The 20,420-nt window shown below is 35.1% G+C and overlaps 1 protein-coding gene across 4 annotated transcripts in view; it reads left to right on the top strand.

Moving 5' to 3' along the window:
• Window positions 1-20,420, top strand: part of LOC150095838 (uncharacterized) — a 404,380-nt gene that overhangs the window by 231,869 nt on the left and 152,091 nt on the right. For all 4 annotated transcript variants that reach the window (XM_090408977.1, XM_090408980.1, XM_090408978.1 and 1 more), the window contains 2 exons: window positions 8,726-8,829; window positions 13,051-13,133. In XM_090408977.1, coding sequence (XP_090265103.1) covers window positions 8,726-8,829; window positions 13,051-13,133 — 187 coding nt within the window. The remainder of the gene's footprint in view (window positions 1-8,725; window positions 8,830-13,050; window positions 13,134-20,420) is intronic.

The raw sequence follows: 20,420 nt of genomic DNA, 5'->3' as shown, positions 1-20,420 counted from the left end.
TGTTGTGGCCTTATAGGAAGACTTGAATAGATTGAGTGATTGGGCACAGAAATGGGGATGTGAGTTCAATGTTGCAAAATATAAGGTTTTAAAATTTGGAAAACAAAGATGAGATGCAGAATTTATGCTTGGTGAGAATATATTGTTGGAGGTAGAGGAAATAAGAGATCTGGGGGGTGATAGTGGATAAGGATCTAAAATTTAGGGGACGCAAAGCCAAAATTGTGAAGACAACACAAAGGCTTCTGGGAATGATGCGGAGGACACTGACATGTAGAAGTAGGGAGATTCTTGTTCCGTTGTATAAGGCTTTGATTAGGCCACACATGGACTATTGTGCCCAGATTTGGTCACCGGGTTTTCAGAAGGATGAAGAGATGTTGGAAATGGTCCGAAGGAGACTGATTAAGGTAGTTTCTGACCTCTGGAATGTCGAGTATGAGGTAAGATTGAGAAGATGTAATTTGCAGAGTCTGGTGGACAGGAGGAAGAGGGGATATACGATAGAATCCTACAAGTTGGTAATAAGGAGGGTGTGTAGGGGAGTGAGAGGCAGGTTTTTTCGTGCAGAGTTGTGAATGATTGGAATGCGTTGCCTGAAAATGTGGTGTCTGCAAAGAGTTTGAATGTGTTTAAAACACGGTATGATAAGCTGTGTGTGTGATAAAAGGACCTCCCAGATGAGGTCTTTGGGTGGTAATAATAATAGTAATAATAGAATGAGATCGAGAGTCACACCAAGGTAGATTGGTTCCAGGTTATAATATAATTCTATATTATAGCCTTCTCAAGTAATCTGGTGCTTTCTGTTGGCTTCCTTATTGTTAAAGTGGAAAAGGCCAGTCTTGGGTTTTGAAGGGGTTTGGTTTTAATTGATTACTGCTATAATTTGTGGTTAGACTATTTAAGGCAAGTGATAGAGTAGTTTAAATGGACTTGAAATTTTTTGATTGCGTAGCTATGGCAAGGTCATCAGCATAGATAAAATTTCTAGTTCCTAGAAAGTAATAGTGATAGCACCGTTTTCTCAGAGGCCATTTTTTTTTTGGGGGGGGGGGGGGTACCAGCGACTGTTCCTATTCCACAGGTCCACAAAAAACGTCTGTTTTCCAAGAGTGATGGGATCAGGAGGACAAGGCAATAGTCTCTAGTTATTCTGTATATTTCATTTCTGAGTATCAGATGGTTTATGGTATCATATGCTGCAGTTATATCTACAAAGACTGTTCCTGTGGCTAGTTTTTGCTCATTACCATTTTCTATATATTGAGCGAGGTTGAGAATTTGTGATGTACAGGATTTGCTTGGTCTAAAACCAGCCTGCTCAGCAATAAGATGAGGTTCGATTAGGGGTTGTAGCCTATTTAAAATTAATCATTTATAGTTTAAAAAGGTTGCTGAGTAGTGATATATGTCTGTAATTTTTTGCTTCGGTTGTTGTCTTCCCTAGTTTCAGAAAGGCCACCACTTTAGCATGCCTTTAAATAGTTGGTTTTCTTAGGGTTCTGAGGCTAGTGGTGCATAGGTTTAATAACCACTTTAGTCCTGGATCCCAAATTTTAATTTGTTCATTACAGATATCATCAAGCAGATTTTCTAGGTTTTAATAGGTTTATGGCAGCATTGAGTTCAGTGATTGTGAAATCTGAGTTAATCATATTTTGTTCCTCACTTGGAGTTCTAAATATCTTATTTTTTTGCACTTTTTAGGGAATTTTCCATTCAGCAGCAGCTGGTGGGCAATTTGATTGGCTGTTACCTGGGGTTGCTTATATGGCTTAGTGAAATCCTTCCTAATTCTGTTGATAAAGTTCCATGGCTTTCTGCTACTATGAGTCATATCAAGGACTTCTATTTCTTTTTTCCATGAGGAATTCCTTTCCTCTTTCATATCGGAGCATAATTTTTCTCCTGCATGGATAGTCTCCTCTGAGAAGGGGGTTGGTGTTATAAAGTTGTAAATATTTGGACTTGTATATATCACTGGTTTGTTGGTGGATTTGAGTGGTGGAGACAGAGTTGTAGAGCAGGTGCCCTCCCTTGATGAGTCTTTGCACTCCCTTTAGGTGTCAAGTAGTAATAATAATAAAAAGGCCTGGAATGTAGTTTGTATGGCATCCTCAGGAGATGTGTTTAGTGGAGATTTAGCTCAGTATTTTTATGAATTTGGGGATACTCTTGAGAGGTTTGGGTGACTGGCCCTATGGAGCAGTCAAGATCTTCCACGAAACCCTTCCAATTAGCTTTTTTGAAATTAAATCGTCATCTGTAAGGGACTGTGTTAGACATAATGGCTGGGTTGAATTGAAGCAGTATAGGTCTATGTTGATATGTGGAATGGGATTTAAAACCTTTTTAACAGAAGTGTTGGATATTTTTGAGCTAACAAATATGAGGTCTGGGTTATATTCCTGCTTCCATCTGCTACTGTTGAAAGATGCAGAGAGTTTTGGATTATGTATCAGGTTTAGAGAAAAGTTTTCAGCCCATTTTTCAACGAGTTCTCCATCTTCATTGGACTTGGTGTAACCCCAGTTAATACTATGTCTGTTAAAGTCGCCTAATACAACATTAGTCACATGTGCAGTATTATTGAGGAGGATGTTGGGGAAGGAGAAAGCTTCTTCTTCTGGCAGTTTATTGTTATAAACTGAGGTGATTGAGATATTTTAAATGTGATTGTAATAATCTCAATGTTTCTGTTGTTCATTGAGTCAGTGGACGATGGAATTAAGTTTTCTTTACTGGATATTGCACTACCATATTTATCATGGGTATCCATTTGAGTTTCATGCCATGGATGTTAGGTCTGGCAGTACCTTCCTCTCTGTGAGATTCTTTCAGGTGGAGCACATCACAGTCATTATCTCTGCAAATATTTGCAGTGAGATCTTGCTTGACATTGGCGAAACCTTCAATATTAAATATTATTTTTAGGCCGTATTTCTTTAGCATACTTAGGTACCCATCTTGTTTTGTATTTTCCAATTTCTTTCTTTCAGGATTGCACGGTGATCATCAGTCATTTTGAATAATTATGGATACACGCTACCTTGTTTAAGAACTTACTTTAATTAAAATTAAAATACAATTTGATGTTTTGACCTTTACATCAAAGTCATCTTCAGGAATACACACACACTGCTGTCTGGGTGTGTATATATCTGAAGTACAAGGGTGGTCTGAAAAGTTCTCGACCATAGATGGCAACACTATCAGAAAGAATTTTTTTTTTCTAAGTTGGTACATATGTCATAAGCAAGTCATTCTATCAAGTAGTTTATTTTATACAACTGTCTGAAGCAAAAATGTTGTCTGTATCCTTTGAAATGGATAAAATTTAATATCGTGTGGTTATAAAATTCTTCATAAAAGAAGGTTTAACTCCAAAAGAAATTCATTTGAAGTTCATAAAAGTTTATGGGCACTCTTCTCCTTCATTTTCGACAGTTAAGAAATAGGCTGCCGACTTTAAACATGGCCGTACCAGCCTTGAAGATGATCCACGTGAAGGACTTCCAAAAAGTGTAACAACACCAGAAATCATTGATCAAGTGCTCGATATGGTATTGAATGACTGGTGAGTCAAAGTGCATGAAAATGCTGAGACTATAGGCATTTCAAAAGAACATGTAGAATATATTTTGCATGAAGAATTGCATATGAAAAAGCTTTGCACAAGATGGGTGCCGCACTTGCTCACGGCAGATCAAAAACACACTCGCATGAAAATCTCTGAACAGTGCTTCGAGCATTTTAACAAGAATAAACTGATTTTGTACATCACTTAATTACTATGGATGAGACTTGGATTCACCATTACACACCAGAATCCAAACAAACTCAAAACAGTAGACAGAAGCCGGTTGTTCAGTGCCAAAGAAGACAAAGTCGGTTTCATCAGCAGGAAAGGTCATGGCATCGCTGTTTTGGGATGCTAAAGGCATTTTGTTTATTATTTATCTTGAAAAGGGTAAAATAATAACCGGGAATATTGTTTTGATCTTTTAACCAAACTAGACGAAAAAATTCTTGAGAAAAGATCCGGTTTGCAGAAGAAAAAAATCATCTTTCATCAGGACCAGTGGCGGCTCATGGCTTGAAATCATAGGGTTGCTGCAACTTTCGAAATATACATACATGTATATTTCGTATACATGTTTGGATAAAATATCAAAATTATGATAAAAATTAAATATGAAAAAATATTGTTTATTATCAATAAAATTATACAGTTTGGTATAATTCAAAATTACTTAAAAATAAAATATATTCTTCTTGTTTTGTTTCATGAAAAAATATTGTTTATTATCGATAAAATTATACAGTTTAGTATAATTCAAAATTACTTTAAAATAAAATCCATTCCTTTAATTGTAATTAAAGGAATGAATTTAAAATTTTTGGACATTACAATTAAATCCTTTAATTGTAATGTCCAAATATTTAAAGAGACGGAATAAACATGATAATCACTACGAACACTCTACTAGTGGTGCAAATGGCATATAAACAAAAGTGGAAGTGTGCGACGGACAGTGCCACATTATGCCAGTAGCTCGCATCTCACTATGACATTAACATGCTTGCGTGCGTAACAATATGACACTGTTGTAAACTCAGTGCTGCTAGCATCCTTCACCCTCCTAAGTGCTACAAGATCGATTTTTATTATATTTTATACAAAATAAGAGAATTGTATAGGATTGTTGATAATAAAATTAAATATTACAAGCAAATATAAATAAATTAATAAATATATTTATATATCGAGAAAAATTTGGGGTGCTGCAGTTCTGCAGTGCCTATGCACGAGCCACCCTGATCAGGACAATGCGCCTGCCCACAAAAGTGTTTTGGCAATGGGAAAATTAAATGATCTGCACTAAGAATTTTTGAAACATCCACCCCAGATTTGGCTCCCTCTGACTTCTATCTCTTCTCAAAACTAAAACTCTTCCTCGCTGGTCAGCATTTATCTTTAAATCAAGAGAGGATTGCAGCTGTAGAGGGAGGTATTGTGCAGATCTTACTGAGAACCACCACAGGGACCGGATAATGGCTCTGGAGCATCGCTGGAATAAATGTATTAGTCTTAAGGGAGATTATGTTGAAAATTAAAAAAAAATAATTTTGAAATTATAAATCCGTTTTTTCATTGTTAGGCCAAGAACTTTTCAGACCACCCTTGTAAAATAGAATTTCAAAAATTATTGATGATAATAAAATAAAATACAATAAAACATATAATTAACTTAGTAAAAACTACATCAGCAGTTATTTGTTTCTTATAGTCCTATTTTAATTTCTGTTAACTACCTGAGAGTTACTGTGTTGTACCACCTTACCCTAGTCCTGAAGATACTTTCAGGTGCAAACTTTGTTTGCTCACACTTGGATAAAGGATTAAACTAAATTTATTATACTCTAACCAAGTGTAAAATAAACTTTCAAAATCACTATCTTTCATTTTAGAAGTTGATGAAACTGCCATATTAATCTATTAACAATAACTTTTAAAAAAAAAATAGAATTCTAAAATAATTTCTTGCCTTATTCTAATTTACAACCAATTCACTTAATTCACTTTCAAAGTTCTTGGGATCACCTTTTTGATACTCTTACAAAATCTAATACTTAATATTACATTCTTTGTTAGTGAATTCAAATCCTGTCGACTGCTGCGCCATTTTGCTGGATCCTACTTCTTCCCAATCTATACTTTGGATCCGACATGATTACTATTACGATGTTCTTAACTAATTGATAAGTTGTAAGTTGATTTCTAACTCAAATATAGAGAAAATTTATATTTAAAGACTGCCCAACTCTATGTCTGAATTAGTTCAAGAATTGAAAAAAAAAACCAACTCGCAACTATCACTCCTTTTAGATGTTAATATTATATATACTGGCCGAGTATATTTAACTTATTTATCACTCCCGCTTTGGTTCTAATATTTTATGAATGGTGCAGTAAAAGAGATTCAGGCAAAATACAACTTTGATTAACAAAAACAAACATTTAATTTTAAAATCACAAATATACACTTAACTTCAAATCAGTAATTAAGATATCACAAACATTTTAGCTTCTCTGATAAGTACAATCATACAAACTCAGACAATGGTAAATCTGTTATCTCTATAATACAGTCTTCTCACAGTTCCTTAAGTTCCAGATACAATAAAAATTGCAGTAACACCTCTTCACAAACAAACACTTTTAATTTTACACTTCAGCTAACTCTCCGCAATAGTTACTGTTAGTATAAGGAAATTCTAGGATGAAACTCACACACTTCTCTGTATAGAATTATTAAAGGTTGGAATAATCTTACCGATAATCTTTTTTCTTCATCTACTTATACGTAAACACTTTATAACTGTAAACACTTGAACGGTATACGGCACTCATTAAATAAATCTTCTAAGCAATAACTGAATTAATCATCGGTCACTATACACATAAACAAACGTTCTTGCATGAAGTACCACTGATCACTCATGAATTAAGGCAATACACAATAATTCCTTATCTTGAGGTTTTATATGCACAGTTGTTCATTCCGCCTGCATTCAAATAATTCTTTAGGCACTATAATTCTAAATACAGCTAACGGTAAACTTCAACTTTACAGTCTCTGCTATTCTCTAGTAACTTCGTGCTTTGCTTCAAGATTCCGTATGTCCTTGAAAGGTCGGCCCTGAAATTAAATCTTAACTCAAGTATTGCTAGTCTATTTAGTAGTCACTCAGCTGTCTTCCGTAGCTATAATTGTTATTCTACAACTTATTAGTTAACCGCCTCTCGACTAGTAGACTTTATTAGCTGCTTGAGTGACTGCCGACTCGCTATTATCGCACTGTGATTCCCGAATGCTCCGATTCCAACCTAATGCCAATCCTCTCCTCTCTCTCTCTCTTAATAATTTCAGTGTTCTTCCTTTTTATATCCGTTCTTCCCGCCTAAATTATTCTCGTGATCTAAAACTCTTTTAAATAAACCTTCTCCTCACGTTCTGTTCCAAACTCGCACTCGCTTACTTAAGTCTCCATGACAATAAAACAATAAAATTGAGCTATTGCATAACGTTAAACTTCTACAAGTAGGAATAAATAGAGAATATTTACATTTCAATTAATGTGCAGTTAAATTATCAAATACAAGTTCTTATAATATTAACATAGTAATAAATAAAATAGCTTAATAATTAATACAGTCTTTTCATTATTAATACATATATCTTTGAATAAATAATTAAATATTAGACAAAATTAAGGTAGTTATATGAATATTAAATTATAAAATAAGTTATTTACATTAAATAATGTTTACAAGTCTAGCCTTTGTGATGGAAGATCATGTTGGATTCTGAACCAAATAATAATTACTCTAATCTCTACATAATCAGAATCCAACACTATCATCTACTTTATTCCTACACCCGCTTTAGCTATTGTTTCTCTACTCCATTGGAAACAAAAAGAAGAAAATTATTTAATTTATACATTCCTTTACCTTTCTTTATTGTTTCTGATATTCAAGCTATTTAAGCTATTTATATATTTTTGATTTTTGAGTTCATTTTTTTTTTTTTAGGAATGAATGTTCTAACTTATAATCCTTCATGTGTTCTATTTTCAGTGCTTTTTCCATTGTTCTTTATGGTCTGGACAGTCTTGGCTGCATCATATTGTTTCTATGAGCATTTAATTTTTACATCATACAATTGGAGTTGCTAGTTCTACTTGTTGATGCCCTTTGCTTTAGCCAGACAAGTCAATATTGACCTTCATACCTAGGGTGACCCTTCTGGTAGTTTATACTACTGGCATACATCACTCATTCACTTTTCATTCTTTCTCATCATGTTGAGGTAGCAGGTAGGAATGAGAGCATTTTTTATATTTCTTATTTATTTTTTACATATCTGGAAATACTGCTCCTGAGAACAAAATGAAACTTTTTTAAGCCATGTCAGGCCACCAATAATTGGAGTGGTGGTCTGACATCATGTGAGGAAATTCATCTATCATCTGAAAGGCATTTACAAACATCCCTTCCCATAATAGTAGGATGCAAACTTCCAACCTCTTGTTCGAGAGTGGAGATGCTATTCGCTTGGCTAACTGGGTAAGCAGGTTGGCCATGATGAGTCCTGAGAACCCATGGAGATGCTTGGGTAATAGTTTTTTTTTTTTTTTTTTTTCTAAATCACTATCATTGAACTGTTTTTATTGATAGAATGATTTGAAATGATGATAACAATTCTTTGTTTTGATGACATGTAGTGTTTAGGATCACTATTAAAATTTGTCAAGTTGTTTCAGTTGAACCATTTTAATATTGCAAAATCATCTAAAAAAAAGTAATTCTGTTACATATACAAAAATAAGCTGTGTTTCACTTAAGACTTCTATTGTAAAACACTTTCTTATTGTAGAACGTCTTAAAAAAAGGACTTCCCACTTCATTTTTATAGTTTTCAAGGTTTAAGTTACTTACTTAAATTACTTTTGTTTTGGTGAATTACTATTAGTAAATTACTTTGATTTTTGGAAAAGTGTGTGTGTGTGTACACACACACATGCATATTCACACTCCAACTTGAATACGTGTTTGATGCAAATCATACACAATGACAGTTTTTTTTTTTTTTTTAGATGTAAAGTATTTTGATAGTTTCGCTTTTGCCAAGTATTCATTCTGCATTTTGTGTAGGGTATATGTTAGAGCCCAACCCTCAGAGAAGACCAAATATATTCCAGGTATCATATGTGGCTTTCAAGATGTTCAACAGAGATTGTCCTGTTAAAAATATAAAGGTATGTATTCTGTTGTGCTCGTCATACAGTATTTAACTTCCAAAATTGCCAAAATAACTATATAAATTTTATTGACATAGTATTTTCCTAACTCATTGTTCTTTTGGTAAGACAAAATTGCAGTTGACATATATATATATAAACTAGTTTTCAATTTTTTTATATTTTTGATTTGATTCTCTTTTTATTACAGCACTCATCTAAGCTTGATTTTCAAATGTAAAATCAACCAACTTGTTTTTTTATGAGATTTTGAAAACAACAGAGTATATTATCAATACTATAAGCAACTTTGTTTCAGTTGTTATACCTTAAAATTTCAATTTGTTATAACAAAGTCTCCAGTTATAACTGGAGACTTTGTTGATTATAAAAAAAAATTACTAAAAAAGAGAGAGACCTTTTTTTTGCAATAAATATTAAAAAAAATTTGAAGATTATGGATTTATATTCTCTATTTAATCTATAAACAATAAATTCAAATTAATTTCAAACTCATATGACCAAAAAACTATCAGCTTTGAATTAGAAATTTTGAAAACAAGAGATGAATAGCAGAAATATTGCAATGTTTTTTTTAAATGAATTTCTGTTCAGGACAAGGACAAGCCATTACTAATTATATTCTTGGAATATGATTAATAATGATATAGTGGCAGAAAGCATCATTAGGCCTGATTGGAGATATTCAACTCAGTTTTTTCCTTATTCAGATAATGTCCACTCTTATATAAAGAAAATACAAATTGCAGGATTCCTTAACTATACTTAATTACTTCTGCAATAAATCAGCAATAACAGAGGGCACAGCTGGTGTGCAAAAATGGACTTATGTCTCAATCTCATGATATAGTGGCAGCAGAGATAGTGCTTGGGAAACAGGTGATTTTCAGTTTGTGGATGCCAGTAGTGTGTTAGAGGATGGAGAGAATGTTAAAGGCCTACATATAGATGTAGTCTATATGTAGGTCTTGGGCAGTTTAGTGGATGGATATGGTTTGTCTGTTGGCCATGATTATGCTTGTGAATGTCAGTTGAAAACACAATGGGTGGAGACAGAAATAGAACTCCTGAAAAGGAGATGGAAGGAATAAAGAGTTGTTGAGGATGAATGAAGATCTTGGGATGATAGAGATGTTGGCTAGTGTGAGGAGAATGAGAGTAGGTGTAAAATAACAGCGTCGGAGAGGAAGGCAAGAGAATGGGAGAGACAAGGGAAGAGAGGAAATTTTAGAAAGTCATGAGAGCATAGAAGCAAGTCATCAGAGAGCAAGGGAGAGAGGAACACAAGAGAATGGGAGAGACAGTGGAAGAGAGGAAATTGCAGAAAGATCAGATAGTGTGGAAGCAAAAAATAGAGATGCAAGAGGGAAGAGGAAAATAGAAGAGAAAGCAGAGAGAGATTGAAAGCCACAAGATTCAGGGATACTAGTGAGAGAAGGATGAATGAATCTATTCAAAGTGTCATGTATGGGATTTGATGATTCAGAATGTGTAAAGTAGAGTGCTTGCCTGATGGAATAATAGAGAGTGTGACAATGACAGTGAAGAGGGGGGAAGTGAAAGTGTAGAGGAGATGATAGTAATGGTTGAGATAAATTACCAGAGAGGGAGCATGAATTGTGTAGTACAAGATTTGAGTTTGATGTTAAACATTGTGCAACAGAAACGTGGTGGAGGAATGTTAGTGAGCATGTTGACCCAGTATGATACTGTGGAATGGGGGGAAAGAGTAGTGATAGTGAATGAGATGATAGTGAGAATATGCAGGAAAAGAGGTCTGAAATATGTGGATGGGAGGAGTACATTTGAGGACAGAAGAGAACTGTATGCAAGAGATGGATTACATTTGAATCAGTTGCGGCTGGTGGAAATTTTAAGTGGGGGTGCTGCATATATCAAATAAGAAAAATAATTCATTTTTCCTAATCAATGACCAATTTATTAATAAGTAAATTTACATATTAAAAAATCTGCTTTATTAAAAATATTATTTAAAAATAAAATCCATTCTTCTATTTTTGCCTTGACAAAATTTTTCAATAAAAATATTTCACTCTTACCATGAATACACACCAATAATAAAAGTTTTATATCTCACAGAAATAACGTGCACAAGCATACAATTTATCTGTAGCGACACTGCTTAACAAGCAGTGTCAGATTCACTTGTTACGTGCAGTGACAAGTGCAAAGGAATATTGGCGAGTCTAGCTGAAACTGACCGGATGTGATAATTCTAACACTGCGTTAAATCGCAGTGCATTTGTTTCGTGTAACGATAATTGAGAAAATATAATTCTTTTCATATTTTCAACAGTGGCACTGGTCATAATTCAGCCTTTTATTTGTAATAAATAAATAATTATATGTTATTTTAACAGAATAAAATAAAGATTTACCAAAAATATTTCGCCCTCACCACGAACACACACACCAATAATAAGTTTTGTATCTCATAGAAATAACGCGCACAAGCATACAATTTATCTGTAGTGACACTGCTCAAAGAGCAGTGTTGGATTCACTTGTTACGTGCAGTGACAAGTGCAAACAAATATCGGCGAGTCTAGCCGTAACTGCCGAACGTGTTAATTTCGACACTGCATTAGATCACAGTGCATTTGTTTCATAATCTAAAGTGTTAATCGAACAATTCCAATTATTAACTATTCAATCAATGTTGAAACATAAGCTGTAACCTTTAACATGTTGTATTGAATTTATATGATGTTGTAGGCATTGTTATTATCTATAAACACAAACAAAATTTAATTTTTGCATTTTTTCCTTGGGGGTTCTGCAGTGTTGCAGTGCTTATGTACAAGCCGCCACTGATTTGAATGCAGAAGAACACATAGGCATTTGGAGGGATTGTTGTTTTCAGGGATAGCCTCATGTGGGGATAGTGGCTTGAGAAATGAGGGGAGTAATAATGGCTATAAAAATACTGGCAATACACTGGTTTTTCTGTTATACCAATGCTAGGAGCATCTAGGAATAAGTGAAACTTGGTTAAGTGAGGAGGATGTTCTACAAAAGCAAATGTGGTATTGGAGTGTTACTCGTGATAAGAGATGATTTACTTGCTCACAGGGTGGAGAATTTCAGTGGAAATAACACTAATAGCTTTAGTCAATTGCTACACAGGAATTTCTGTTTGTCTATACGAGCAATCTCATTCCTGACAGACCATCTTTGGACCACTAGACAAGCAAAGTGGGTTATTTTCCCTCAGATTAAACACCTGGGATCTCTCCTTTTGAGAAACCAGTCAGCTCTGGTGTTTTCAAAATCATGGTTCCAGACAGATGGGCACCCACAATAAGCTCTTTATTGAACAATCCGAAAGATCCTTTGTTTTTCCCATTTTTGATCAATACTATTGATGATTACTGACAATAGCATTCTTAAATAGTTGCTTAGAATACATGACCAAGTATTTCACATGTACGCTGTACAAGTGACGTTTGTGGTTTCTAAATTATTGGCAGGTATGTATATAAAAAAAAAAAAAAATAGGGAACCCCCCCAATAGTACAAATATGCTATAGATTACAAAAAAAAAAAACTTCCATGCTTGGGAACTACGTAATAAATAAAAAATATCATTTAATGCTTTGATAGGGTGATTAATCTCATTTGCATAGTCTGCTGTGGCTGTCAGCTAAAAAAAATAAATAAAATAAAAACTATTTCCAGAAAGAAGCAACATATTTGCATGTTTCAGTGACTTTTAGTGGGATGGTGTATAATCTGAAAGGTGCCTGCCTTTGGTTCCACTTAAAACATTTTTTCCTGTCCAATGTTTCTCCTTTTAATATGTTAATCACTTATTATGCTGATTGGTGACCATTTCATATATTACATTTTCTACAGACTCAGTTAATCATTTGACAAAATTAGGTACTAAGGATTTTAGTCATATAACACTAATAAGTAATAGTTGAAGATGAATTAGTCATCTGGAGCTCTGGTTAGTCCACAGCATTTTTGTCAGCAACATGTGAATCCTCCTCCTCACAAAAAATTTGTAAATCAACAAATTTTTTTGTCGCTACCACCCACAAAAGATTTTTATAAACCTACATTACCATTATACTCTGGATAGGCTCAGGATTTTTTTCTCTCTTTTTATTAATTTTATATATTTTCTAATTTTTTATTAAAAAATAAACTGGGTGTAGACACTAAACATGGATTTTTTCTTTTTTTTAATAGAAATCTGCAATCCCTGATCTTCAGAATCTTCCAATGCCTCAAACAGAGAGCCAAGCCAAGCAGACCATAGGAAAACATCCGAAGTAAGTAGTAAGAGTAGTATATTAAAATCAGTACATCATAAGCATTTCCAGTTGTGAGATAGCATATTTTATTTCCTTTTAAGGTAGTTAATGCAATAGCTGTTGTCCAACTTCAATATTATCAGAGATACAATGGATTATTAGAAAGTCAATCAACAGTCATTCTTTATTTTTGAAGATTCTACAATTAAAAAACACTAATAGAATGAACTTGAAAGCATTGTCTGTATTATTTGTTGTATACGTAGTATTATTTATGAGATCTACAAGTAACATATCAAACCATCGTTCATGATTTCAACTTGAAAATTAATAAGACAGCAGTAGTGTGTATGATTGTTAAAATTTCATAGGGAAGAGCTAACCAGTGAGAAGTGCATCGACATAAATTTGTTTCAAAAAGAGCCTGGAAGAAAAAGATAAAATATCACAAATATTTGATGTGAAAAAATTGGATAAGCTCTTGATCCTGGATCTACACCTTTAGATGGAAACACACCAAATCTTGGAAAGTAGTATTCAATGTAGAAATCTCAGCAATGAACTGAATCAATCTAGTGTTATTGTATGAGAAATGAGAAACAAATTCTGTTTTGTCATTTTTTTCATCCATCAACTTCTTTGGCTTTTGAACCTGAACTCTTTATTATTTCTTTTCTGACTCCCACCCATGAAATGTTGTAAACCTATAAGTACCATTGAGTGGGCTAAAGATTTTTATTTTATATACAGGCATATTATATAAGTCATAGGTTTAAGTGTCTTCTTCTATTCTCTGGAAGCAACAGCACCCTTACTTTGAATTTTATCTTCCATTATTAACAACAATAAAATAAAATTATAAACAGTTCATGAAAAATGCTCATCAGATGTTTCACAGGAGCATCATGTAAATGGACATTGGTCATAACTAAAAAGCAACATATAAGTAGATCATTGTAAAACAAAGCAGCTTAAGATGGGTTATTATTGTATGTGTATTATTAGTTATTTATTTTTTTCATGATCTGGAAACTCTCTTTTTGAGACCATACATGGAACTTTTTTTATCCACTTCAGACCTCCAGTAATCAGGATGGTCTCACACTAGGCAATGAAATTCATCGTTCATTTAAGGATATTCACAAATATCCATCTCCATGGTCAGATTCAAACCTACAGCAGATATTCTAACCACTCAGCCAACCTCAGTCCTCTAGACCTAGAGCCATTGATTATGACAAACTTAGTAGAAATTGTGGAGCGATATGGTACAAAAGAAAGGGTTAACCATGTATGTGAAATGGTCAAGGGATATTTGAGGGAAGTAATATTGTACAGCATACTTAGGATCAGGAAAATAAATTAGCTGGGAGTTAAAAGGAATGTGTAGTATAATTAAACAGAAGCTGCAAAAAAATGAAAATTTAGAGGGAATGAAATGAAAGCACAAGCAGTCTAGAAGAAACGAGATGTCGTGAGAGTGAGGGAGTAAGTAAAAGATCATTGAGTAATGAAACTGGGAGAGTCATGCTGAATAGCGTAGAAAATGAGGCCATGAGTGGCGTTTGTTTGGACTTGAATGAAGTTATGAGTGGTAATATATATGGTGATTCTATGATTAAGGGTATGGAAAGTGGTATGCCTGAGGAGTGCTTGGCTGGTGGAACAATAGAGAGAGGGCATGATGCAGAAAAGATGATAGTTATGGTGGGTATAAATGACCTGAGTGGTAGTATAAATCGGGTAGCAAAAGATTTAAGACCATTGCTAGATATTGTGAAGAAGAAAAGTGTCAAAGGGAGGACAGTGTGTGTGCTCCCTCGTTTTGACAATTATGAGTCAAGTAGATGAGCAATGATAATGAATGATATGATTGAAAGAATGTGCAAAAAAAGAGGTCTGGAATTTGTTGACGTCTGGAGTGTATTTGAAGGATAAAGACAGCTGTATGCAAGAGATGGGTTGCATCTGAACATGGAAGGTCATAAGTGATTGAGGAAGTTACTGTTTTCTGAACAAGTTGAAGTAATTGGGTAGGAAAACTAAAATTGAAAAGGTTGAGTGTAAGAAAAAGAAACTTAAGCAGTGATTGTATATTTGTTGATCCTTATTCGCGGAATAAATTGCAGAATAGAGTGGATAAAAATTGGCATAGGACTACTAAAATTAGTTCTAAAGTTGCTACAAGAACTAAAGGGAATCTGTATACTAATTTTTGTATACTAATGCAAGAAGCAATTGAAATAAGAGGGAAGAATTTTTGGCACTAGTCAGTGCAATCTCACCAAAAGTCGTAGGCATTAGTGAAACTTGGCTGTCAGCAGAAGATGTGGTCACTGGAATTGAATGTGATGGGTACAGTATTTTCAGGGAGGATAGAGAAGATTGAACTGGAGGAGGAGTACTGTTGATGATTGCTGATGAGTTGCAGTCAAGGAAAGTAGTATATCAAGATGATAGACATGTGAATGATAGTTCATTTGAGGCAGTCTGGTGTGAAATAGTGACCAACGCAACCAAATATACAGTTGGCTGCTGCTATAAGCCAGGGGGTACAGAGGGTGATATTGAATTCATGCATCAGCAAATTAGTGCAATGAGTGCAGGATTAGTGATTATCATGGGGGATTTTAATTATGGTGATATAAATTGGAAGAAGGAAATATCACGTGGCAAAAAAAGGAAATGGAATTCATACATCTTCTACAAGATAATTACTTAACTAAAGGGATACGTGGTGTGTGAGTGTTGGACCTGGTCATTGGTTCAGAGGATATATATGCATAAATAAGGTGTCCTTCTTACCTCCAATTGGTGAGAGTGATCATGTGGTATTGACTTGGGAGGTTGCAAAATTTGTGGATTTCTCTCTTAAGAAGGGGTATATACGGAACTATAGGCTAGGCAATTATAACAAGCTTCGGAGTGAGCTTGCAGCCGTCCCATGGCAGACCATATTGCAGGGGAAAGATGTTAGCAGTGCATGGGATAAAATCAGCAGGTATCTGAGGAAGGCAATATCAGATTGTGTCCCCATGGTCAGGAAGAAAAACAAGGTAGGTGCTAGATGGATGAGTAGTAGTATCAAGCTTGATCTGCAAAAAAAGAAAATGTTATGGAGAATTTACAAGGAGAAAGGTGATCAGCACACCCATGAGCAGTACAAGGCTCAAGCTAGAAGGTTACCAGCATATTAAGAAAAGCTAAATCAGATTATGAGAAGACCTTAGCCAAGGAGATCAAGGGTAATCCTAATGAGTTCTTCCACTATTTGGCAAGTAAAAGGAAGAATGACTTCAGAAGGATACCTTTAGTGGGTGCTGATGGTATTGAGGTGACAAATTCAGGTAGTAGTAGAGTTACTGAGTGATCACTTTTCAAAAGTCTATCACCCAAGTGAGGATATCTCTGTGCCCGTAGCAATAACTAATGTGAGAATTGAAGTTAAGAAATCAGAAGTACATAGTATATTGCCAAATTTAAATGCAAACACTGCTGTATTTTTAGATGGAATATCAGCCCCGGTTTTGTAGCTGATTATAAAAATCAATATTATCCTGTTCTCTTTCTTCTTCTGGGGCATATAAACCAATTATTGTTAAATAGCCTCTATCTATTTTTATTCTAGCTTCTATTATTCTTTCGTTCCATAATTTATAATGTTTTAACTGTTTTGAAAGGGAGTTATGAATCCAAATCATGACTCCTGCTTGTGCTTTTTGAACTTTGGACAGTTCTCATAGTTCCTTTTAATTTCTTTTTTGTTTCAGTGATTACTGCTATTTTAAAATTTCTTTCATTTAATAACTGGTCTAATTCTATTTCTTTATATGCTATTCCTCTTACATTCCAGTTTTCTATGTGTATTATATTTTGTCGTTTCCATTTTCGTTTTCCCTTTTCCATTCCAGGGTCGTTTCCCATAGATTCAATCCAATTATCTTTTTCTGTCAGTTTACAAGTATGGTTATGTTCTCCAAGTCAGGGGACTAGCCTGATGTTGGAATAGTTCAGTGGTAGGGCTGCTACCTTAAGGCTTCTGAACTCGCCTTCTTCCGAATTTAAACCCATAGGAGGAATAGGGTATATTGAAGGGGAAAGGGTAGATTATAGAAGAAATATAGTAAGGTTTATAGAGAGGACATAGTTGTAAGGCCAGAAATGAAAAGACCCCATGGCCCTCGAGTACTCTAATAGCACAAGGGTCATAAAGTAAGAAAAGTTGGTTGATAAGGCCTTATAGGAAAGATTAAAGTAAGTGGATCTTCCTCAAAGTAGAAGAAGGAGAGGATAGATCCAGCTAGGGGTCCATGGGAGTGCCGCTTCCCTTACAATCAAGATGATTGCCCCTTAAGCCATTAGGAAAAAGAAAACCAGGACGTCCTCTTAAACGATTCAACGATGACTTCTAAGGCCGGAACAGGCCATACTAGGCCTAAATCCTTGATACGTATGATGATGATGATGATCAGCCCCGGTGTTGCTTGAATGTGCAAAGGAATTGTCATCTCTTACTTGGTTATTTAACTTAAGTTTGAACTCTGGTATGGTTCCTAGGGAGTGGAAGGAAGACAAAGTAGTTCCTCTGCATAAAGGCAGCTCTAAAACTGCAGTAGTTAATTATGGACCAATCACCATCTTGGGAGTAGTGGTAAAAGTATTGGAAAAGTTGATTAAAGACAAAACCATGACCAAGTTAAATAACTTGATAATTTTAACTTAAGTTTGAACTCTGGTATGGTCCCTAGGGAGTGGAAGGAAGGCAAAGTAGTTCCTCTGCATAAAGGCAGCTCTAAAACTGCAGTAGTTAATTACAGACCTATCACCATCTCGGGAATAGTGGTAAAAGTACTGGAAAAGTTGATTAAAGACAAAATTCAAGAATGGGTGGATCAGGATATGATACTCTATAGGGGCCAACATGGTTTTGTTAAAGGTCGATCCTGCCTTAGCAATTTATTAACTTTTTATAATAGAATGACATCTTAGTTAGACAAAGGAAATGGCTACACAGTGGTTCTTCTGGATTTTGCTAAGGCGTTTGACAGGATACCCCATGGAATACTGTTGTGCAGATTGGAGCAGATAGCGATGGATACTAAACTGGTGATATGGATAGGAGAATGGCTCAGGGAGAGATACCAGAAGGTGGTGTATGGAGGAGCAGAGTCCAGGATGAGGCAGGTGACCAGTGGTATGCCTCAGGACTCTGTGCTTGGACCATTGTTGTTTAATTTGTACATAAATGATATAGGAAATGGCTTAAAGGGAGATATTCAGTTGTTTGCTGATGATGCAAAGTTGGGTAGTGCAATAAAAAAAATCAAGCTGATGTTGAGAGTTTGCAGGATGATTTAAATAAGCTGGCAAAATGGGCAAAAGGTTATGGATGTCGGTTCAATGTGGAAAAGTATCAAGTTATGCATTTTGGAATTAAAAGATTACCAGCTGTGTACTACATCGATGGAACGGTACTCCAAGAGATTGATGAGACTAGAGACTTAGGCGTGTTGGTGGATAGAGAGATGAAGTTCAGAGGGCACATTGCTAAGGTGTCCAAGATTGCACATAGGATTACTTGGTTATTGAGGAACACACTAACATCCAGAGATAAAGAAGTTATTATTCCCCTTTATAAAGCGTTCATACTTCCACATTTGGATTACTGTGCTCAGGTCTGGTCACCTGGATTCCTTGGAGATGAGGAAGTTGTGGAGAGGGTTCAGAGGAGAGTGACTAAGTTGGTGAGTGATGTAAAAGAAATGTTCCCTACACTGATAGATTGAGAGCTTGTGGATTGCAGAGGTTGGTTGATAGGCGGAGAAGAAGGAATATGATAGAAACATTTAAATTACTAAAAGGTTTTTATAAGATTGATGCAGGGGAAATGTTTCAGCTGTGTGATAGTGATGGAAAAACAAGAGATCATCCCTGGAAATTAAGGAAAAGTGTGGTTAACAAGGGTGTGAGAACAAAGTTTTTCACTTGGAGGGTGGTGAACGAGTGGAATGCATTGCCTGTCTCAGTTGTGAGTTCTTCGTCTGTAAATGAATTCAAGAAGAGATATGATAGATAGTGTTGTGATAGTTTGAGTCTCCCGTGATGAGTCTACTGACTCCATGGAGATACCCGTAATAATAATAATAAGATAATTAATAAACAAAATGCCTTTAGCATCCCAAAACAGTGATGCCATGATGACCTTTCCTGTTGATGGAACCGACTTTATCTTCTTTGGCACTGAACAACCAGCTTCTGTCCACTGTTTTGACTGCTGTTTGGATTTTGGTGTATAATGGTGAATCCATGTCTCATCCACAGTAATAAATCAACCCACAAAATCAGTTTTATTCTTGTTAAAACGCTCCTAGCACTGTTCAGAGATTTTCATGCGAGTGCATTTTTGATCTGCTGTGAGCAAGCGCGGCACCCATCTTGCGTCAAACTTTTTTATTTGCAATTCTTCATGCAAAATATATCCTACACGCCAAATATAAAAACAATATAAAGTTCGGTGATTCCAAGCGTAAGCAAATACCTGGATAATGCAGCAACTGACCCTTTAGGTAGTGCAAGCTGAGGCAACTCATAGCAAAGGTGGAGCAAGATCCGATCACTATTCTTGATATTTACCCATAATGTGAACTTAGCTCCTAGGAGCTGTATTACTGTTCTACATTATGAGAGAAGGTCACTACCCAGACTGGTTTCAACCTTTATTGAGGTCTCATCAATGAGTAGGTAGACCTATTTAATAATACCAAGTTTGTAGCGAACAGAACTTGCATCCCTTCTATGAGAATTGCCAAGAGGTGTCCTAATAAATTACTAAATATATGACGAGCCAAAGGCTTCAATTTGGCCACATAACTTATTTAAGCTAAGGGATATTACATCCCATATTGTTTCTTAGCCGAATAAGAAACTCAAAGAGTTTCATGCCGAATATAGAAACTGTATAGAGTTCGGCGATTCCAAGCGTAATACAGCTCCTAGGAGCTAAGTTCACATTATGGGTAAATATCAAGAATAGTGATCGGAGCTTGCTCCACCTTTGATATGAGTTGCCTCAGCTTGCACTACCTAAAGGGTCAGTTACTGCATTATCCAGGTATTTTCTTACGCTTGGAATTGCCGAACTTTATATAGTTTCTATATTCAGCATGAAACTCATTGGGTTTCTTATTCGGCTAAGAAACAACATGGGATGTAATATCCCTCCCTTAACTTAAATAAGTTATGTCACTGGATTGAAGCCTTTGGCTCTTCATATAATTAGTAATTGATTAGGACACCTCTTGGCAA

Source organism: Typopeltis vanoorti, chromosome 19, assembly GCF_054136105.1.
Source record: "Typopeltis vanoorti isolate ZY-2024b chromosome 19, IOZ_Tvanoo_1.0, whole genome shotgun sequence".
Lineage (NCBI taxonomy): Eukaryota > Metazoa > Arthropoda > Arachnida > Uropygi > Thelyphonidae > Typopeltis > Typopeltis vanoorti.
This window is presented reverse-complemented; position numbering and strand designations above follow the sequence as displayed.